The sequence below is a fragment of the Galleria mellonella genome, unplaced genomic scaffold, assembly GCF_026898425.1.
Source record: "Galleria mellonella isolate WM207_F2 unplaced genomic scaffold, CSIRO_AGI_GalMel_v1 utg159, whole genome shotgun sequence".
In the NCBI taxonomy this organism is placed as follows: Eukaryota; Metazoa; Arthropoda; class Insecta; order Lepidoptera; family Pyralidae; genus Galleria; species Galleria mellonella.
The window spans coordinates 1237436-1262791 of record NW_026442004.1 but is presented as its reverse complement, the minus strand read 5'-3'; the positions used below and the strand labels follow the sequence as shown (position 1 = coordinate 1262791).

The window sequence follows — 25356 nt, the reverse complement described above, 5'->3', positions numbered from 1 at the left end:
AAAAATTCAAGTTACATTCCACTGTTTCGCGATGCTTTAATAAAGCAATCAGGAAGTAACGTATTTGATTTTATATTTTTCTCTTCTGTTTATGCTTGCAGACCCGGCTGTCGTCTGTGATAGAAAACATTCGAGTGTCGAGAGGCAGTTGAGACCACGTATGCGCTGTCAGTGCTTCCCCCTGGCGATGAGTGTAGCCGTCCCTTCACAAGTTCAACGTGACGATGTGGGATGGTGTTTTCAAAAATATTCCTTACGTTAACTAGTTGTGTATTTTTATTATGGTTAAACACTTGACGATTATAAATTGCAAATATTATTCATCCAATTAATCCTTCTTACTAGTATTTGTTTTTTTTTATTTTTATTATATAACATGAAATAGCCAACAAATTAATGGTGTACCAGATGGAAAGTGGTAATCATTGCCTGTGGACATGTAATACCCATCATGTGTTGCCATTCTCAGCTAAGTTGTTATGTCCTTGTAATTTTTCTACCTTAAACTGTTAAATCCAAACATATTCACGCAGGCACAATTACTACGCGACAGAAGTAAAAATTAGATAAGGGTGCCTAAACAAACAACATTTGTACAAAGTCTTCAAATTCTTCTCTGGAACTCTTACAATTTAACCTACCATATTAATAGATACCTCTTCTGAATTTATCAATTTATAGTTAGATGATCAATTTATAGTTTTCAAGTAAAAATAACTGGTTTTGTCATAAATTGAAGGGTTTTTTATGTGAAACACAATCTTAATTATTTTACCATAGCACAATGGTATTGGTTTGTGTAAATGATGTTTGTGTTTCGATACTTTGTTGTAGGAATTGAGTAAACCTGCTTTTCTAATTTGGCTTAGATCTGAGTATTCTGGATTGAACTTTAGATTTTAATAATACGATTTACCATAACATACTTAGGATAAGAGCATAGGTGGGAAATACCACTTTCCCACCAGGATGGCCATTTATCTTATTCACCACACCCAGTCACCTAAAATAAATTATATTTCTATATAGCAATCGCAAATGTTCAATCGTCTAATATCAAATGTAGACACAAAAGCCCATTTGATCTAACAAAAAATTCATACACTAATAGCTTTAACACTGCCAGCCAAATCTACAGCAACATCTGTAAGTACCGTCGATACATCATTACCGGTAGCCCGGTGGGTAATGGACAGAATGCAACAATTTAGATCAATCAGCAGGATCGATCAGAAACGTCGCGTGAGTAGGTACACAAGGGTGAACATTTGCATAGAATGGGACGAGGCGACGCTATTTGTCAAAATGTGAGCGCTGAGAGTGACATTTTACAGACGTTACGTATTATACAGTATGTTTTCGTTTTATTTTTAATATATATATATATATATATATATATATATATATATATATATATATATATATATATATATATATATATATATATATATATATATATATATATATATATATATATATATATATATATCTATATAATAGAATAAGGCATGAAACGTTAGTTTCCATCAGATGGGCTGTCAGCTTTTTTGCCATTATAAGTTGCAAAAAAACTATTTGGTACTAGGAACAATATCAAACGATAGCAAATTTACCTTAAATGAAGTTGAATTCAAATTATGATTAGCAATAATTTTGTTTATTAATTTTTATATACATATATTATATGTATATTTTCACGTTATCTCTGCTGACGAGCAGGAAATAATTTTTTTTCGTGTTACCTGCTAATTAAAATGATAATTGAAGCAGATAACACAAAAAAATTGTTTGCCGTTATAATTTCAACCCATATAGTCATTGATACTCGTCCCTATTTGAAATACTAACTATATTTAAACTATCTATATTTCTTTCCTTATCATAACTGCAGACTGTGGTCAGCCAAATGCGACGATTTAGTTCAATCAGCAAGATTTACCAGAAACATCGATTGAATACACGTAGGTAAACATTTGCATAGAATGGCATGATGCAAACCTAGTCAAGTATGAGTAATATTTTACAGACCTACGTACAGGATGCTGGCAACTCAAATATTTTTCTGTTTGCAAACATTTGTGTATTATTACTACTATACAAGATACTATACATAGGTGTACATATATGTACTTACTATTTATGCTAGAATAATATTATAATTATGTGCCGTTTTAACTGCGAAATAAAATTTATACAATTTTTTCCATAATTATCTATTAACTAGTTTTTTATAAGTATATTATAGGTATTTTTGTATGTATTTGCTAGTAACTAATATTCAAATGTAAATATAAATACAAATATGAATGAATTAACTTACACTTTAAGAAACTTTACCTACTAATAACGTAAAGGAAAAGAGTAGGCAGGTAACGTAGAATGTATAGTGTTACTGTAATTTTTTTATGGAATTAGACTGGAAAGGATAGTTGGTTTATTTAAAAAAAGATAAGTGGAGATCCTTATTACTTTTTGCATTCATCGTCATCATATCAGCCTTTAGCTGTCCAATGCTAAAGATAAACCTCCCCTTTTGGGGGTTTTATCAGTAGTTGCCATGCTTGGCGAAGGATTGGCAACCACAGTCAGGCTTTAGAGATGTTTTAAAAGTGATGCTGCTGCCCATCCCTCGCTCTCCCTTAGTCGGTTCTTACCACACCCACAGGATAGGAAGAGGTGGCCAATTGTATGTCGGGACCACATGGCCAACTTTTTGTATTACTTTTAATACAATTTACTATTTAATTATTTATTTATTAATTTATACTTTATTGTACATACTAATAATACATAAATAAATATTACAGTGGAAAGGAAATGTACAAAAACGTCTCTTCCTGTAAACCCAAAGTGGAAGGTATCATCTATGTTAGCGACTTAAGAATAGATTTTATGAATATTACAATAGTGCGCATTATTTACTAAGTAGGCATATAATACGTTATTTCTTACTAGCACAGTAATTATTACTTTAATTAAATATAGGTAAGTATAAAGAAACAACATTTATGTATACATAATACAACTTTATTAATCACATCCCAAAACATTTTTTCCTCCGACTCCTTCCAGCACCTGCAAAATAAAAAAAGTATTATTCTATAATCAAAACACCATGTAGACACAGAAGGGATGGGTACGTAAATAAAACCTATAGGCAGAACGCATTAAGGCATTCGGGTAAGACGCCATTGTTGTCATATCGGTAGATAAACAATGGTATTAATCAATGGTTGCGACAATAGAGCCGCTAACCTCAAACCAAACACTCCATTCCAATATTTCCTGACCCCCGAACTATTATTAGTCGACCCCTGGAAGGTACAAACGTCGAACTAAGAAAGAAGGTGGAGTAGTTCTATGTAAATTGGCAGGGATATATCGATGTATATCGAGTGAATACATCTACATAATGTAAGCAACACTACAGAACTACAGATAACGGTTGTTGTGACGACAATCTACGACCCACGTGGTTTTTTGGAAAGGTCAATTAGCATAAGTACCGAGTTTGTTTTTTTTTTTTAAAAATACAATTAATTACGACCCCAACAAAGTTCTAAATTAAATTTAAAAAAATGTCTAACCATTTTTTTAAATTTAATTTTGTTGTTAGAAGTTTTGTAAACACATACCTATTATATTTTAATGTAATAATTTTTTTTCTATATTTTTAAGAACATTTATAGAAATTTTGAAATACAAAGTTCCTACAATTACAATAATAATTTATTCGTTGTAAAACCTAAAAAAATATTGTATTATGTATGATATTTACTTCAAGTTTCAATTTATTTCACAATTGTTATTTATATCTTTTGGGATTTTCAAAATATTAACTTGTGAATACGCTCCGTAATTTATTCAAATTAATGTATATCAAATCAAAGCATATTTGCATTCAAATTAATTTGTAGCAGGATCCCCTGTATAAACGAATTTCATTCCAGGCGATTTCACGACAGCGTTTAATCACAACCCCAATCCAGTAAGAGAAGCGAATAATTTCATTAGCTGATACCTAAATCCACACACATTTGTGTCATATACGTATAGTTGTACAATGAACGTGCGGAAGTCAGCATTAATCATACATCAGGCCCCTTTGTCTGGAGACACCAGGTTCTTCTATGTTGCCAAATACGGTACTATTGGTTTCTGAATATAGATATTATCTGAAAGTATAAAACAATAAGAAAAATATTGCTAAAATATAAAAATAATATTCGAATAGTTAATGAGCAATTAAAAATATTACGAGATTTGAGTTGGCACTTTGTTCACGTAACAGAAATTAATTTCGTCTTATTTCTCAGAATTATTCAGATGGCAATTCAAAGTTAAAACCCAGGTAACAATATCTTACTTAAGTAGAGTGCAATATAGTCAAAATATGTTAACAAATGTTTATTTCTAACAATTTATGTGATAGCGTAATGATATGAAAGTTTAAAAAATATTTTCCTACTTCGATCATGACATGAAAAACACGAGAAATTTGTCATTCAAAAAGATTTTCTGTGAGATTCGAGTCAATATATTCAATGTATAGGTATAATATCGCTGAGATTCTGATTGGTGACTGTATACCCTGTTGATATACTAGCGCAGAGGCTTAGTTGGTTATAACTCTGTCTATTAATACATTATTACTAAGATTACCTAATACTATATTAGGAAAAGGAATAATAATTCAAAATCAATATCAAACATTGCAATAATTTTCCATCGAAATGGTATCCTAAGATATATTTATTTATATACTATAAAAAAGTTGTGCGTAGTGATGTGTCACGGATATTTTACTGATCCTAGAAATCTTCTCTACGTTATCAAGTCAGTCTAAACTATTAAAAAAGTTACTAGAGCAATACATTGCCCGTACGTGATACAGTAACTTATAGCGATTACTTCGAGTACCAGTAGTTGGGCAGTTACCGAACTTGCCCCAACTCTCAGTGAAAGCCGGTAAACAAGTGACACTCTGACAGACGAAAAACTTACCTCCTATTGTGGCGCCGTACCCTAAAATGAGATTGGTTTCCGCAGTACTTGTGGGCTCTGAATGCCGTTGTTATGTAAGGTAAGTATGTTTATAGTAATACGTATACCGTAAGTACCTACTTGTGATAAATAAATGGATTGAAGACACCTATCTGTTGATATTTTAAGTTATATAGATAGATTTATGTTATTAAAGTATTAACTCCTATTATTATCCTGTAGCCGTGTAAGTCTTGGCATAGAATGGACCACCCCTACCTTTTCCGTGAGTGTCGTAAGAGGCGACTAAACAAGCTTACAGTAAAGGGATGGGCAGCGTCCCTTTTAAAACATTACCAAAAGTCTAACTGCGGTTGCCTAATCGCATGCCAAGCGTGACAACTACTGGTAGAATCTCCACTTATAGGGGAAGATATGTTCAGCAGTGGACAATTAACGGCTGATCAAATTATCCTATAACTTAATTTTATAGGCAATGAAAATAAGTAAATAGTATACAATGATTAAATAAGTTTTATGCATTTGCACTTAAAACATTTAGTAAATAGTTTCGTAAAATGAAACTACGAAAGTGTAAGAAACGTAACGTGCATACACTGATTGACCTAAACAGCTAATAGGTACCAGGTAAGTAGGTACAAATAATCAAGAATTTTAATTAATATTAAATTTTTAAGAATAATAAATAATGCTCTCTAATGCTTTAATAATATATATTTTTAAAAGTATATAATTAAAAAGAAAACGGACTGTTAAAACTCGTAACTAAATGAAAACATTTATTTAAATTACATTAATAAGCTAAAGGGCTACTAAAAAAATTAAACTGTAAAATTTTAAAATATAACTGTATATATTTAACGTAATAATGTATTACCGATTAAAGCACAAAATTTTCTAAAATTCAATACCTATCTAAACTTAGTACATTCCATTGTTATCTCCACATAACCTGTCTCGCTATCTCCAGGATTATCTTTATTGAATTACCACATGCTGGTCACAGCGGGGCGAGCTGAGGGGCTCACATAACTTAAAAATAGCTTTCAACGTCTTACTGTTATCATTTGTTCGTGCAAATAGACTAACGCTAAAACAATTTTTCCTATACATTTTTTATTTTAATCAATATCCTCCTCTAGAGAGATAATAAGTGGTGGTGATCATGTGGGTTATGCTGGTGATGATAATGACTTGGATAAAATTTAAATGTGTAACACTAATTAAATACTTATCTCTCTACTCTTAAAGACTATTTTTATATATATTGACCTACCTTAATAGGGACTACAGTTTATTTATTACAGTAACCAGAGGAATATTATTAGATAATATTTACCATCATTTACATAGTAATATTATCTTTTTACGATGCAGATATTTTTTAATAGTTTATACTATATCTACTTTAGAAATCAAATAAATAAATAACCATAGTACACATATATTTATCTATCAAATCTAACTTATATAGCCTTGTAAGAGCTTCTCTTTAGAGCACTGTTGGAAGAAACCTATAAATGAGAACCTAGTAGACACCAAATATTACGAAATACGTGGTAAGTAACATCGATTTCCAAATTTTACTAAATCTAATAATGTTTGTAGTTGTCTCATTTAGATTTCTGTTTCTATTAAACCAATTTTCTTTACGCGAAATTTCAAGTAAGTACCTATCTACGCACCTAGAAGTTCTAAATTAGAAAGTACAACATTTGAGTAACATGGCATTAAAAAATCGTGACTAGTCACTTATGTATCACGAAATACTTATGCAAATGATGAGAATCGACCTTCGCTCGACAAAGAAGTCAAGCTGCTATTGACAACGTCGCAAAATGTTTGCCAGCAACACAGAAATATGACACAGTGCACAATAAGGCATAGTAAAGTGTACCTAATAGTAAATGACTTAACACGGCACAGCTCTGTGTCACTGTTTGAATAGAATCATCAATCATTCGATGAATACCGTTAAATAACATCACATTACATTTAAAGATAATTTGTTTAAGTAATCTGGCGCCGGATCAAATGATAAAATGAACGGTTTTGCAGTTTTTTATTTATAAAATGTAACTTTACAAATTTACGTTTTTAATATTTGGACTGAAATAAATTTTCAGTCTAAATGACTGAATGCCTGTATAGTAATATAAAGCAATTATTTACTAATTTTATTTATTAAAGTTTAGTACACTTGGATAGTGTAAACGGCGGTCTCAACACCATATGGCATTATCTACCAGTTGACCGTAGACAGGAATAACAGAAAATATAATTAACGGTGAAATTAGTTGAACAATTTTAAATTAAATCAGTAATGTAAAGCAAATATGTTAAAGAATTTAATAAGTCTGTTTACATTCGATCTATTCACTGATTAAAATAATCCATTTATGTATCTATTTATTAATTTCCTACAAAATTATAACTTAAGAGGCTGGTACTTTGCTAAATCTGTCTCTACATAGATTTAAATATACTATATTTAAATATATCGCACCCTTTAATCAACTATCAACCTAATTCAGAATTGGAAAAATTTGTTTTAGGAAAATAAATTCACACCTAAAAAAAATCAAGACGACGGCACATTACAACTTATGTTACAGAAAACATTTATATCCAAAAAAATCGTTTTACCAATTTTGAGTTAATTTTCTTACTCTTAAGAAAATTTATGTAGATTCGTAGGGTAACGTTCAATATGTTGCATTATTGTTTTCAGTAATAATACTAATCCTTACACAACCACCTCTATCAAAAACAAGTACCTGAAAAATAGGTACTTATTTTCTTAGAGCGATCTCCTACATTACTCGCAAAAACATTTGAAAAACAACGACCGTGGCATAATTTATTGAAAGCAACATATTATATTTTATGAATAGGGAAAATACAATACAAATATTATATATACTAACTATAGTTCATACTAATACCTTCTTGTTGGCTTTCCTATAGTTTTTATTTCATATTTTTGCCTTTTGAATTGCACTTAATTACCAAAAATTACAGAACTATGGCAATTTTAAACTTTTGTGTCAATTTTTTTAACCAATTGGACAATTTAAAATATTTGTAATTTAATATTTAAAAGAGCTCCGCAACAGCGAAACAGCGAACAGCGAAATAAAATATTAATATTCAGAATTTTGATTATGATGGAAAATATTACTTGAACATTTTCGAAGCTAAGATATGAAGTAGGTACAACATTTTTTATGGAAAATTTATTGTACAACTTTATCTATTATTTTGTGACTTTGGTAAGTTCCTGAAAAGGTAAGCAAATATGTATTTACTTAATAATTGTATATAATTGCGCACGGAGTTTAGAAGTATAAGTGATAAAAATAAAATACCTACTACATTCATAAATGTTATTAATACACTGCTCTATTATTAATTTTAGTTTAATAATTAACTATCCTTCTGCGTTCATAGCCGTCGGTGTTTATTTTTGGAACCCCCGACGGCAAATAGAAATGAACTTGAATATTGTGACAAGTGGGTATTAAAATAGATTATATTTTCTTTAATTTCTTAAAATAAACTCATATCAACCTATCCACTTTTAAATACAGGCCTCTCCCGTGTACTGCTATAAGGAACGGTCCTGATCCACCAGCCTGACTCCCTGCAATGCATTTGAGGTTATTGCTCTATCTAATGCAGGGTCATCGTATACTGCATTTGCCTGTATGGAATCGCCACTCAAGAACCTTTCTTCCAGTTCATTACCATTTCCTTTTGCTTATCCTTAAAATGTACTTACCCTAGTTTTAAACTCTGTGTATGATGTATGTGTTTATGTTTATACTAAATATCATTATATGTAGTATATAACTACAGATAGTGTGCTTCTGCGATATCTTAGCTTAGCATTTGTTTAGCTAACCATGTCTTATTAATATCTTTCATTATGTAGAAAAATAGGTAATTAAAAAAATGAGGTCTGTTCGTGACCGTCACAATCATCATCAATAATTGTAAGCTATCTATTGTTTACTTATTTTCTATCGCTCATGATATCGAGAAGAAGAAAAATTTTATAATTTCCTCTCGAGCAAAGAAATACAGCAGTATTGTAATAGAAATTTAAAAAAAATTATGTTGATTAATTTTCTTAGTTTTTTCTTTAATAAATAGCTTAGGTAATCAATAGATAGGTTGAGCAGGTATAGATAAGTACGTAGGTGCATACTTAGGTAAGTACGCACCTACGTAATTGACATACATATATCAAAGTAGTAGGTGGGTACTTTACTTAGTGCCAACTTACATAAGTATCATAAAATTTAAATTGAATTTATCGAAATGAGTTTAATTGTAATTGTAAATTGTAAAAATCTTTATTGTACATAACTCAGATTAAAATTATTTTTATTATTACATAAATAGGTAAAGATAAGAATATGAACGTGTCTATATAAAGACTTTGTACATTTTCATATCTAGAATTTAATGTTAACCATATTTCTGAATCTATGTGATCGTGGAGCCTGAGTGAAATAAAGGATTTAACAATAGGCACATTTTCCAATGAGTGATCATAAAATAGTATTCCTGGCTACACTAACAGTACACGCTGGCGGTGTACCAGTAAGGGATGATAGAATGAAAAGGCAAGTGAGTTTACTAATCGTGATTAACTCACCTGGAATTAAGCAAGACTGTTTCCAAGGTAACTGGCTGACTACATTTCTAGCAATCGTATTCCTAGTTCCCGTTACTAACAATCCCTTGCCCTTGCTATGGGTAATTGTAACGGTAGCATGTAAGTACTTACCTACTTGTATATCTCTACCAATCCGAAACATAAACAATACCTAAACATACAAGAAACTACCAATTCTTTAATTTAGAAATAATATTTGAACATGTCCTAATAAAATAAACAATGTTCACATAGTTTGTACCTACCTGCATGTTAAATATTCTAAATATAGATATTTTCATATTATTTCGACCATGTTACTTGGGTAAAGTTGTTCACTTTTATGAATAGCTAGTATATCTCTTTTAGGATATGCCCTTTTCGATTAACACTGCTTTAATGATCTACACTTATTAAATCGATACTTATTTTGGCAAACTAACTTACAGCCCGTCTGATGGAAAGCGGTAACCGTCGCCTACAGACATGAACAGTATCATGGACATAACAGAGTATACTATGTCACCTATGATACCACTCATGCGTTGCCAATATTGAGGACTAAGGTGTTATGCCTCTGTACCCTATGATTTCTTAGTTAATTATATAAATACTTCATACTTAGATAGATATAAATAAGACATGTCTAAATAGAACAAGTGATGATCTAATGACCAAGTTTATATGTCATAGTCTAAAATTATGCTTAACTATATGTGTAGTACTGTAGGTAAGAAAGAAAATGTTCGTCCGTCGGATTTTTCTAACTTAATTTTCAGTACATACATTCTAGGCTCTGTATGTATGTAATATATACATACCTACTTATAACTCAATTCATACGTGCTTCCCGACATAGTGACGTAACGGGTCCCTCTACGCCAAACCGTCCGATTTCAAGACGAAACGTAGAAAAAAATCCAATTAGCAAGGATAGAAATACATAACTTACCATATATAGAAGAGAGATGTCTATAGTTTGATCGACGTCATCTAGACTGCAACGCCTGACGTGTATCCAGCGGCAACAAGTTTCTCCACTAAACTTTTGATCAATTTGTTTAGTTACTTAATAATTATTTTTATTTAAACAGTGTCAACTAAATATATCGATAGATACAGAAAAATATTACATTTTTCGCACCGATGGTAATCCTTAAAATACTACATAGGTACTTTTTTGTATAATATAAAGCAGAATAGATTACAATTAAGTATACTTGATATCTATACCTAAGTATCTACCTAACAATAGTCAGGTACCTATTATTTAAAAAATAACTTACGACCTATTTTTCACACACACCTAATTCACAGTAAGTAGGTTACCCTTTTAATTTACCTATGTACCTAAATGTTGACAACACGAGTATTATTTACGTAGGTACTAGCGTTATTACTAATCACTATTGTAATTAGTAGTATTGATTTTATTTGTGTTTATATTGTTTATCTTTATACCTGTATTCTTTATTTTTTGAAGTAAAAAATAAAGAGTTTTCATTCATTCATTAATTTTTTACCTAATAGTAATAATAGTTTAATAATAATTACCTAATATTTGACAATAGGTATATATTCGTTTTACTTAATAGTGAAGTAAGTATATTCCTACTTAGTAATTAGTACATATTAAATAGGTATACTCTAATAATTTGGATAGAAGTTGCAGTTTTTTTCTACCTACGTGCTATAAATGTGAAAACATCGACTTAGCACTGAGTTGTGGCTATTCTAATAAGTGACTTATTTACCTACCTTTAACTTATACATTACTAGCTTGATCTGGAAAATTCATAAATTTATCTTCACATAAGTAGATAGATATAAGTATTTTAGACCATTAATCTATCTATATTTTAATTGAATTAATTTCAATATTTATTAAATTTGTTTTTGGTAAATAGGTATATATGCGTAGGTATATTCTTATCTAAAGTATTTAATAAAGTTTTCACAATTAAGTACCTACTCAAGTACTAATTTATGGAAATAATTTTTTTCCACAATTTACTCGTTACCTAAACTTGATTTAGATACTCTATTAAAATTTATTATTAAACACTTTAACACCTTGTAGGAACCTGTTTGGCAGTCTGTACAATATAACAAATGAGTTGGGCTGCGTCCGAGTCGATGGTTCGTGGGTGTGGCCAGCGCGGGGCGGGGCGAGCGGGGGGACCGCCTTAAACAAAATGGCAGCTGCACGAGCGCCAATTTTTGAATTTCGAAATTATTAGATAAGCGTTTTATAATACGACTCACTAAGTAACTAGATATTGTACCTACATGAATTTTTAAAAGGTCATTAAGGTTTAAAATAGGTATCAATTATACAATAGCATAATTATACTAATCTTATATTTACTAAGTCAGTATATAATAAATATAAAAATAAAAATATTGTATATAAATATACAATATTTTTAATTTATTATAGAATAATAAATTATTTTTAGTCTATTAAGTACCAATGTAATAAGAGAAATAAATAAACAAGATTGTGTTCCACAAAGAAGACTGAGTTCAATTGTGGTAGTCAATTTTTTCGATTTCAATACTAAACTACTAAACCGATTGTGATAAAACTTCTAAGGAAGTAAGTAAGGAAGAATCTATAAGTATACCCTTGTAATTACCAAATCAGTTTATAATTGAAGGAATACTTACATATTTATTAAAACATACAATTTTTATGTCTGTATATGGATATGTTACCTATTTACTTGGATATATTTTTTTATTAAAATAAATACGTGAATCCCTTTTACAGCAAATTAGTGTAAGTAATACAGGTACCAATAGGAATATAATAACAAAAATTTACTCCTATTATCTATATAGTTAGATCAATATCTAAAAACCAGTTGCGAATAAACTCAATATAAAATCGCAAAGAAAAATATAAAAGGCAACGAAGGTCAACTTTATATCCAGTAATCAAAAAAATATCAAGATGCTACGAGCGTAGTAACAAGGAACGTCTAAGTCGCGACCTAGCCACGTAACTATGTAGAGATATCTACGTGCCCTACACACAAAATTCTGATGTATTTGCCCGCCAATGTACGAGTCTATATTATGTAGGTATCTGTATTTTATATTTTAGGTTACGCACTTACCTATTAGGTATTAGGTATTATTTAGGTATTAGGTATATTATGTATCTACACAGAGACATGTTTAATTACAGTATGATATCTGTGATATTGATTTTTTGCTAGAAAAATAGGTTAGTTAATATTTTATTTCTTTTTTTCTTTTCATCATTTACTTTAGGCGCTGACTGATCTATATAAATGTAATAACATGATATGTTGTATCACATGACAAAGTAAAAAAAAATAAATTAAAAATTACTAATTTTACATGCTCAGTTCTTGCTTATCATATACCAAACCTACTGATAGGTATATATCCTGAGAATATTAATATAAAATTCTGTAGTACTAAGAAAAAATACTATTATATGATTTCTTACTTAAATATAGAAATGAATTCCGAGTTCCCCCAATTATAAACAAACTCCAACCTGAACAAAACAATATAATGATCCTAATGAAATTTTTGAAACACTTCTTCTAAAAAATCTATCTTTAGTAATCATCAATATTCATCTAAGGTACGTACCTACAGAAAAATTTGAGTTAATTAAGTTAATAATATATTTTATTAAACGATAAATACATTGGACAATTATTTCATAAATTATCAAATAACACATGATAGGTATCATAAATTATAAAGTACCTATCATCCTGCAAAGGCTTACCGCTTCACACGGGCTATAAACAAATCGTTATTGCAATTTAAGGACCCATTTAAAAGTAATAAATGAAAATATACATGGCAAAATGTACCCAAACGTCTTGACAATAAAGTCTATCATCATATAAATACAGAAGGCGCCTCAACACTCATAAACTATTTTCAGTATCAGCTAAATGAAGAGACGACGCACCTGTCTCTCTTACGTGTACCGTTGTACAACTAAGCGCGAAAGGGATAGTTGATTTACGAGGTGTTTATATCGATACAGCGGCGTTGATTTAACCATTGCTTTGGTTTATGGCAGTCAATAAAATTGAACGTTATGAGGCAAGGTCGCGAATGAAAAATTGTTTGTGAATGATGTCTTTATCTGGGGACATTAAACTTAAGTGGTGTTTCGGGACATTACAGGTTCTTATTATTCTGACACAAGTTTGATACGGTTTAATTTAATTGCATACAAGTATTAAAAATTTTTAAAGACGGTCTTTTTTGTAATTTTACCTATCTTAATTAAATACATGATAAATATTTAAATTTATTACATATAAGTACATAAGTTGAACATTGTTTAAAAGAACTTACTTGAAAAACAATTTTGAATATCAATCAAAACTAATATTGAAAAAAAAAAAAACTACAGTGGAACATAAAACCTCCACCTTTTTTTAAGTTGATAAAAAATAAAAAAATTGTCTTTCATGATAAAGCAAATTTACTAAAATTATGAGAATAACTCTGTAATATTGAGGTAGGATATGCCTTCCTTTCCCATGGATGTCATAAGGGGCGACTAAGGGAACTTAATAGTCAAGGGATGGGCAACAACGCCCCTCTAAAAACACCACCATAGACTAAGACAAAGCCTAGCAACTGCTGGCAAAACGTCCCAATAAGGGAAGGCCTTTGTCAAACAATGAATAGTTGACAACTGATATAATAATAATAAATTAGATAGGCTTTACGAATTCACCATTATTAATATAATATACTACTGTGAACCTTGAAGAAGAATATGTACTTCTAGAACGTGTACTTCATGCATCTTTTACAGTCTCAGCTCAAAGAAATATATCTTTTTACTTAGTTCCGATGTCATAATTATCCTTAATTATTATCGTATTTTATCCATACTTATATATACTAAGTACTTTCATATCCCAACTATATCTGAGACGCTATCTATATGTCAAATGATATACTTTTAGAAATTTCTCAAATTTTTTTAAATATGAAAAATCACATAAACAGATAGAATTCAACAGGGTCCTTTAAGTATAAAGTAGATATTTGAAAATGTTTATTATATTATCTCACCTATACAACATACATTTAACGATAAGCGGGCTGATATACTTGCATTATGAGGTCAAATAATAATTAAATTTAAAAATCCATGGAACGCCTAATGCACTTTATTGAAAATATGCATATCGTTGTTCAAGGAGGGCATATACGATGCTAGAAGATGACAGATATCTGAAACCAGATCACTATAAAGTAGAATAAAGCAACAAGAGATACGAAAAGCATAAAAGATTTTAACCCCGTAAGCAGAACAAAAATAAGAAAATATCAAATTATATAAAATTTTCTTATTTTTGTTCATCATAGAAAATGTATCGAAAAGCACACAAAAGTGTTAAGGCATACTCATAATATAAATACATCGAGAGATAGTGTAATAGATTAAATATGAACTAAAAAGCAGAATGTATATGGTCTTCTTGCTTTTCATGATAAAATTTTATCTAACTGTGAATTGGTTTTGATATAGTTCATAATGTTAGAAAATTGTATAAGTACTTAATCGAGATATACAGATATCTCCACATGTTAAAAGTATAAAGGATTTTGGATTTTGATAAACCTGAGCTTTGTCTTTTCGAAAGTGTAACTGGGATACTCACTCAAGCTAGGTTTAATACTTAATGAAATTTAATACTTGGCTTGAGTTGATGTTGAAAACTTGGTAAATTTTAAACTGGAATTAACTGTATCTATTAGTAAATAGCTAGTTAATAACATAATAAATAAAGTCCTTAATATTTTATCCACAATAGATGAAGAATATTACACTCAACTGTTTGGTGCCCACGTACTTAGTTAATATACTATTTAATAAACTAATAATTATGTAGACTGTGTAATCTCTAAATATATACTGTCTATCACCCTCCTACCCGTATGACCTACAAACCCACAACCAACAAGAGTCAATGTACGAGACATTGTAAAAACAAAGATAACAATATATCTACTTATGGGTTCAAATTTCATGTCTATATATATTGCTAATATTGACCTTTGTAACACGTGCCGTTATCTTGCCTCGGCCATGAACTCAATCTGAACAAGTGCAATGCCACATTGTAAGGGGACAATAAATAACACTTATCGTGCGCTTGCGACGTTTGCAGACCAACACAACGTGACCTCTATTGATGTATCTACAACAAACAGAAATAGCTCAAGATACAACGAACACTGAATTAAAGAAATTGAACTGTTTGTGTCCCAATGATGGGTCTCGTGTAGAAATCTATCAATAAGATAAACTGAAACATAACATGACTTCGTTGATCCTATATTTTTACACTATTTTCATATATACTTATTTATAATTATGTGTGAAATATAATGGATGGATATGTGATTACACATCGCAAATTTATCATCTGAAATAATTTAAGGTTAAATAACATGACTGAATCTTAAATAATGATATCTCTAATATTGAAAGAAATTTTATGAAAGTCGTCATAAAAATATCGTTATTTAATCATTTATATAATTGCTGCTATTTTTATTTTTTATTTTGATTATGCAGATAAGTACCTATACACATAGGTTAATAATTGCCTGCGAACACAATAGTTAAATCATATATTGCTAGCCACATGACAAAAAATACTATTGACCTTGCCGAAACAGAATGGAATATTACAAACGACTTCCGCAGTATAAAACACCCAGCAGACAAATATCGGGCCATTTAGAACTGCAAAACCATAATTGCTACAATTTCAAACTTGTCAAAAACGCATTAGTTCGTTCTACGGGGAGTAATGTTTTGCCTTCAGCGTTCATTGGATGCGAGGCATTATTAAAAAGGCATTAGCGTCGGCCACACCTAGTCTTATAAATAACGTGTTCGTGTTGAAACAGAAAAAAAGTAATTCGGAGATTTGCCGCGGGAGGGCGCACCAATCGGTCGTGACTGACACGGAAGGAACCGGGCCCCTATCACGCAAATCATTATTTTGTCGTTAGGGAACGCATTATAATGTCGGTATCTCGGCCCACGATCATGGAAAACAGTTCTGTATTATGTATAAGAATGTTTCAGACAATGAAGGATTGGAAGCAAATAAAGTTGTAATGCTTATTCGTTCCCTGCGTACAAAGGCATGCCTTAAATTCGATTACAATAGATCTTATAACTATTTATAGAAAACAAAAGAAACGTTAATCACTCAATGGAATCAAGTACTAATATTCAAATCCGATACCTAAGTAGACATTACAATGTCTACTAAGGTATTATATGGTATACATATAATACCTTAGTACCTGAACTAAGTCACTAATATTTATTGATTTGTTAAACTTTAATACGCTTAAATAGTGTAAAGGACGGACTTAACACCATATTGAATTACCTACCAGTTAATATTTGCTCATCCTCATATTAATTAATAATAACCTACTAATGCCAATGTATATATATTTATTTTATATTTGTGAAAAAATAGCGCAAATAATTATTTTTCAGTTATACTGAAAGTATTAGAAAGTGGTACTTTACTACCAAGCATAGGAATAATTTCTTCAAAATGAAATATCTGAATACAATCATTATGCTTTATTAATTTCATGTATTTATATATTTATGACAATATCGTCTCGCCTAACCTTAATAAGTTACTAATTATAGTTATATCTCATAAATTTTGAATCGATAGGACATAAATGGTAAATAATATCCATCAAATTAGGTTCCCATTTCTCTCTACAGTTCTAATTTTGAAAAGTTCGGGGACAGTTGTAGATATACTTAACCGAAACTAAATTTGAACTTTGCAAGCCTAATATGTGAATTTAACAAATCATATAGAAGTCGAGGTTTCTATCTGGCAAGGGATTCCTAGTACTTCATTTTAGTTAAGATTGCACATGATTTTTCAACAAAATATAATATAATCTATGCCACCATTGTAAATACCATCCATTACAAATACGTTTCATAGTTTCAATTTTACACAATATAAAACAATTCTTATTGCTAGAAAAAAATGTACAACATAAACGTGAGATGTTTGAGCAAATTCAAATGAGAATCATAAAAAATACATCCCAGCCAGACAGTAATCAAGTAATAAATACTCGATCAGTTTAAAAACGAAGTACATGAAAGCGAACCTAATTAAGCAAATCAATAAATAAATATTGAATAATATTGACAATATACAATTATTACAATTTACATTCACTTAACGAACACAGCACAAAATAAAATAAAACATAATATTTATAAACTGAAGCCGGCTCATTGAGTTCTTAGTAAACATTCGCTAATTACATTCTATGTGAAAAAAAAGAGTAATAATTTACAAATAGTTTACATTAATACGAAAAACGTATAACGCGAATCCTGATGAAAGTTCAACCTTCTTAATTTCTCCCTCTCCTTTTTTTTTTAAATATTTTCGTAAAAACATCGTGTTACGAGTAAAATATAAATGTTCGATAATTTTACGTATATCGGTTTACCATAGGCAATGATTTTATAAAAATACCTTTCAATAAAACGAAGTGGTAAAGAGGAACAATCAGCATCGATATTATTTTATACGAGCTAATTGTAGCCTGACAAAGGTTCGTCGTTACATGAACATTGAACAACCGGCATTTTATTCTCTAACTTTGGTATACTGTGTACCTACTTTACACATCCGTAAGAATCAAATAATATCTCTACCTGCACCTACAAGTTCGAAGGTAACCTTTGTTTCGTTATTATCAACATCATTAACTTCATATCCAGTGTCTCAATCCGAGTTGTCTTTTAAATTATTTTCACCTCACTGAATGGCACAACATTCATTTTGTCATTGTAATAGAAGTTTATCAAAGAATAATCGAAATCTCAATATGTATTTTCTAAACGATAATTTTTCATTCTCGTAACATTTTATAATTATAATAAATTTCCTATGACGTTATTATCAGTATTAATTACGTATATGTGTCATCGAAAAATCGTATACATTGCACTTGTTTAACTGGCCTTTCCATACTACAAATTATTATGAACCAAAAGTGAAAATCAGAGAAGATCCACAAAATAAACACTCGTATCCAGAACACGAAACTAATCGTTGTTTCACAAATTAATCTCGAATATAATTATTCACACTAAAACAATTGTACATTATAAATTCTAAAAATTATTATGTAGGTATGTATGTACAGAATAGTATCTCGATAGCTTAATTAGAAATAAAACATCAAATATATTAAATAATAACAATATGGATACTAATTGCCTTCTTATCAATGGTTAATTATAAGAGGTCCTTATGGTTTTGTGATTCAAAATTAAGTATAGGGAAGTATATTTTTGCTAATTTCTTTACAAAGTGCTTAACACCAAATCAACCTTATATTTTAAAGAAATAGTAACAAATTAAGTTGAAATAAATTAAATTGGTATGGAGAAAACGATTTGTCACGAAATAAATAATTACATCAAGCACTTTGTCAAAAAATTTCTGAATACAATGACCAATTACAAAATGATTGAATTATTCCAAAATGATAATTATCCAGCTATATAATCACATAAATGTCGATGCAGTTTACTAATCATTATATACTGCGTTTTTGGTAATTATTGGTATTGAGATTGTTCTATAAATTAATTTATACTTAACAACTGTAAAAATCTCCATCACACTATCATTATTCTTTATTCCAAATCACTAGGTTACGTATTAGTTTATAATGTAATATTATCATGAAAAGTCCAACATACAATTTATACAAATGAAACTGTTCTAGTGACCGGTCTCGGATCGACAGTTCCAGATTCACCGTATCTACGCGGACGCGCAACGCCGAATCATCCATCGAACGCAAGTCAACGATACGCGGAAACTAAATGGACACGGAAACCAATTTCCTTGTAATCTGAAACGAAGAGATCCTTTGTTTGGACCGTGAACTAAACTAGAGGCCTTATTGCGGCGAGGTGGGCGGGCTCATGTTATCGGGCTCGTCTCCAGACCCTGGCTCGCCTTTGGTCTTGTTGTCTTTCTTCCACTTCATGCGCCGGTTCTGGAACCAGATCTTGATCTGGCGCTCCGACAGGCAAAGACTGTGCGCAATCTCGATCCGCCTCCTCCGCGTCAGGTAGCGATTGAAGTGGAACTCTTTCTCCAGTTCCAGCGTCTGGTAGCGGGTGTACGTCTGACGTCCTCGCTTCCTCTCTGAAATCGGAGAATAACACCATATTAATACATAGTCTAAATTTAAAACGTTTAATTGCACGGGGCAGCCCTGTACGTCGGGCGTTAAAAACTGCATAGGCATTTCTGATAAATGGTGGTTATTTGTAAACGGCGAACACTCCACCGGAGTTAATTGAAAATTGTTTTGAGCTTATCAATTTGTTAATTGTTTTTGCTTGTTGGGTATTTCTCTCGACTGTCGAGTCGGGTATTGCAAAGTTTATGGAAAGCACAGTAAAAGTCGACAGCGATAATAATCATCCATATGTTATAATTATTTTCATTCCCACAAAAAAATATCATTTTATAGGTAAAAAAGAAAATTGTTTTATACGCTATGGTGTTATTTATTTTTGTAAATTATAATTTTAATATAGGAGAAATAGGTGATCTATATGTTATTTACCTCTATACAAATGTCTACAAATAAGTAAGTTTTATTATAATTCCGCACTAAAATGTGTCTTTGTCATTCATTTTCTTGACTGATTTGTTTCTACATACACATTACCATGTAGTATGTATGCAAAAGGGTACGAAATTATATACAGAGATTGTACTCGCATGTGTGTTTACTTGTATATTTGTGTGTGTTTGTCAGTAAGACACAGTCCGTAGCTACCGAAGCCAATTAAAATAATTTAAGACGCCGCAGGGCTTTTTTCATTTTGTAATCATTATTCTTCGAAGAAGATGCGAAGCCTATTATATACGGTTTAGAAGATGCCCTGAACTGTAATTTATTAGGATTAAAAAAGGACCAATTCTAAGCTGAAGTCACGTCGCTTATTACTTGATGTGAGTTTATTAATCGATCATTGCAAGATTTTCGTTCGGACAAGTATATATAGCAAATTAATACTCGTACAGTTACTTTCTAAATTAATAACTATGACGATGACTTAATTTAATGCAGTTTATTTGTCTAATACAAACTTTATCGACTCCTTGCAACATATTTAAGGTCTTTGTTCGATCTAACGTGAGTTTGCTCTATACTGAGTTTGTTTGTGTGAAATTGCCTCTCGATAATTTTTCTTCCGATCTGTTATCGATCATTGTATAAGTATATTAGATTTAATCTATCGACATAAAACATATTGGTTTTGTAACTTACCACATGATTTGTATAATAGATCATAAAAACTGATAATTTTTATTTAAAAAATAATCATAAATATATAATTCAAATCGCTACTCGACTTCATAGTTGTTACGAAAAGTTTTACTGACCTTAAACATAACTCATCATATGGTCTAAATAATTGACCGTTATGACAGATCAACTTCGCCCAACTTATAAATTGAGCAACGGATTTCATTATCAACATGTTATATCAGCTAATAGAAATGATATATATTCATTAAGGTAGGTGACGGTGTTAAGCTATTAACCTAAATCGTGAATAAAATATCTACCTACCTACACATTTTATATTGAGAGTGTAAAAATATATTGATGATTGGTAAGTAAACACTAACCATCAGTAAGTAATATAAGTATAATTTAATAAAAAATATAATTAGAATTAAACTAGCACATCAAAATATTAAAAGAACTATAACAGAACAAAGTCACATTAAAAGACTAGTAAATAATGCAAACAGAAACGAACTTTTGCAAGTAACAAAGCCAAAGTTACTTGATTATTTTCAACAGAATCACGCAAAACGACTTGCTATACAAGATAAACACGCAAACTTCGTAGAATCAGAACACGAAGGGGATTACATTACAAATAATGCTGTACAACCCACTGATTCCAAGAAAAACAATGTATATTATTAAAAAAAAAAGTGAAGTGATGACAAACAGAGTGCTTAGTAAGTGTCGTTTACACATATGACATATGATAACGACTTACGATGTCAAAAGGTGCTGACAAATTAATTATAAAGAGCAAGGAATCACTCATAATAAGAAAATGTATCAACTGTTGCGCTTGTCAAACTGTTCGAAAATGGATTTGTATTAGTGTCAGTTACACAATCAGATTTTAGCAGATGTCATAAAAACTTATCAAATGCAAATAGTGTTAATAAATTTATTCCAGTAGCTTTAATTATTTTAGAAATATTAATACAGACAGGATATTCAAAATGTACATATATTTTTTATAAATCTTTATTAATAATGCAAAAGGTATTTAAACAAGCTTTAGATACAAACACTATTCTAGTATTCGAATGTTATTTTCGTATTCGACTGTAAGACTAGTACAGCGGCTGCAACAGATTCAAAATTATCGCCCACTTGTTGCACGGGAAATTGATAACAACCTCATCGTCCACTCGCTTTTGGGACGCATTCAAGAATTCCATTATTTCATGAGGATTGCAGTTGGATTCAATGGGAATACCTTTAAAATTTAATAATTTAATAACAAACTATTGATATCAAATTCTTCATATTTATGTTTGAGGTATCAATTTATTTATCTACTCAGTCTTTGTCATTATCAAAAATTTCTATCATGACATATCACTGACATTATTTTGATGATACGCTAAACAATATAAAGAAAGCAAAATAAATTTGGAACACTGAATGCCCATGAAAAGGACCTATTAACCTGCATACTCTGCTTCGAGATTTTGGATCTATTGAAAGTGTATGTAATATTTATATTAAAATTTAATATTTGAAACACATACTCATCTATCTTATATTAAAGCAAGAGTTCAAAAACAAAGTCACAACGGCATCTCATGAAATCCCCTTCCGTGCTATTACACTCGCGTATATATTAGGCAGCGGTTTCATCGCGCACTAGGATGCATAAAACATGATCCCAACGTCAGATTTAAACCGTATGTAATAAGAGCATTAAAGCAGACAAGTCTGGGAGACGGTCAGAACGCTCGGGTAACGAAGATAGTGAATGGGAAAATTTTGTTATTATGGTCAGATAATTAATAAAAAAAAAGTAGTTATTACTCAAAAACCAATGCTTAAATGGGCAGTTTTTAGAGAATATATTTTTTTTTTATATAAAATTAAAATAATTTTAAATATGTAATAACTGTTAACTTTTTTAAAATTTGATTTTAGTTTAGTTTACAAATATTCATTAACACGTAGACCTTACATAGAATCACCTATATGTACTCATATTAGAAAATTCAAATAAAATCTGTGTAATAAACACATCCCATATGTAACAGAGTGTGAATAATTATTTTTAGGTTATTGAAAATTATCACAATTTTATTATTTTGCGTGTGTTATTCTGTACTGCATTTCAGGTAACTATTGCTTATTTTATATTTTAATCCTTTTTAAATAGACCATATATAATAAACTTATTCTTCATAGAATTTCATTCTAACCGCTCGTCTGCACTAACCCGATGAAATCGCAGCTTTAGTAACGGCGGGCGCAGCGCTGCATGTGTCGTCGGGGCACATAAATCATACCCGGCCGGGGGGAGTTACAAAATCGGGGTCCCGGCTTACTTTCACGACACGACACTAGTGCGGACAAGCACGCGTAATGTGCAACTTGTAACGTACGTTCAGGGGTGACCAATTCTTATAAGACCAAATATTCATGAGTACTAACCATAGTTCATCTATTAGTTCTTCTGTTTCTTACATGTGTAGCATTCTATTGTTAATGATAGTTGTAATATAAGTATGTAAAGATACGATCACGACTTCTGTCATATCACAGAGATCCACATTATATGATGCAAAGTCAATGTTATATTTCACTGAAACAGCAGATGCAGTTTTTTATACTTATAGGTAAAAACGCTATAGTATTCTATCGATTTATTTTAAACCAGTTACGTTTTAAATATGAACTCACGAGTAACAATTGTTTCTTGTTTACATTCGCGAAACTTGTTATTAGATTCTCATTAGATTGTTCGGAAATCGTTTCTTCTTACTTATTTTTGACATACAGCGTATGCATACAGCGTGTTTCGGTACAAATTTCAGTATTCACTACTGATGCGTAATGCATTGAAATGAAATATTTATTTACTGCATGATAATTATGTGTATGCATATGTGTATGTCTGTATTTTTGTAAGGAGCGTTATAAATTACAGCAATAGCAAGCTATAATGCAACTTCAATATTTTAAGTAATAATAATAATACATTAATTAAAGTAGAGGAAACAAAAGAAAACTTTTATATCAGAACATTAAGTATTCTATTGTTTCTGATTATTCAATAGGAGAAAAGTGTGGCTTAGATATATATTTGAGTTATAGATAACTGTATTTTTAAATTTACAGTTCACCTTGCAAGTATAAGGAGTGTGATTCTAATCTGAACAAGAGTAAAGGTCGAGTTACATTTATCTGGATAAAGTGCGTGCTAAAATATTGAGAGCGCTCTGTGTGACCATCTCGATTCGCATTTGTACTGATTACATGAGGTAGCACGGTAACGCTAGTAGCTAGTTTGTGCCTTGTAGCGTATTCTATACACATGTGATATTGATTGTGGATCCTTATTAAGCTTTACTGTATTGCACTTGCTTTTTATCCATATAGTTTTCCATATTTCACTTTACTGTTATATTTTACCTTTACATTAAATATTTTTTTTATAAATACATGGTTAAATTCAGTACAACAATAACAAACTTTACGGGGAAGAAAGTAAAAAAAAAAACAGTGTCAATGGCCTTTAGGTATCCCCGATAACCAGTACTATAGTATGACTACGATATTCTGCGAAACAATGAAAACCGCAACATGGAATTATTCTCTTCAATAATGTGCGTACGCTATGGTAAAGTTAAAAATAATAATATATATTGGCATGCCTAAATACCAAATTCATCAAGGGATGACAAGTGAAAAGAGCTTTTAATTTAATTCGTTGCGGTCTCGCGTCAGAGGTAGGTACGCGAAAAAAACCAGCAACAGCTTGAAGCGATATCGACAATCCATAATTCATGTCCTACAATTTCATACATTTCAATATGGATACTCGTCATATTTTTACGCGTACACACCAATTGATTTATAGTCTTGTATCTTCCTCGCTCGAGTACCAAATTCGTTGAAATATCCGTGTATTTATGACCTTTTGCAATGTGATGGCACCCGGTGTATTGCAACATCGTACATGATATCAAACGGGTATTCAGATTAATGCAATTTCTCTTAAACGCTTACACGTCGTAAATAAAATTGCCATTTCCGAGCGTTGTCTCATAGCATAATCGAAGGTTGTTCTTAGTAATGACTTTAATTGAAATAACATTTGATTACACATAAAATGTTATGTTGTTAGACCGACCTATATAACAAATATAATATATACTTTTAACTTTATCATTGTCTGATTTTAATACCCGTATTTATATATTCAGAAACTGTAGTGAATTTAATATATTGTACTAAAATAATTTGTATTCTAATTAATTAAATATATTTTTTAA

At 30.5% G+C, this 25356-nt stretch overlaps 1 protein-coding gene across 5 annotated transcripts in view; it reads right to left on the bottom strand.

Annotated features, from left to right (window-relative positions):
- Window positions 1–17288: 17288 nt before the first annotated feature.
- The window catches only part of LOC113518751 (homeotic protein antennapedia-like), a 247630-nt gene continuing 239562 nt past the window's right edge, over window positions 17289–25356 (bottom strand). For all 5 annotated transcript variants that reach the window (XM_052892570.1, XM_026903723.3, XM_052892569.1 and 2 more), the window contains one exon: window positions 17289–19929. In XM_052892570.1, coding sequence (XP_052748530.1) covers window positions 19679–19929 — 251 coding nt within the window. In that variant the 3' untranslated portion in view covers window positions 17289–19678. The remainder of the gene's footprint in view (window positions 19930–25356) is intronic.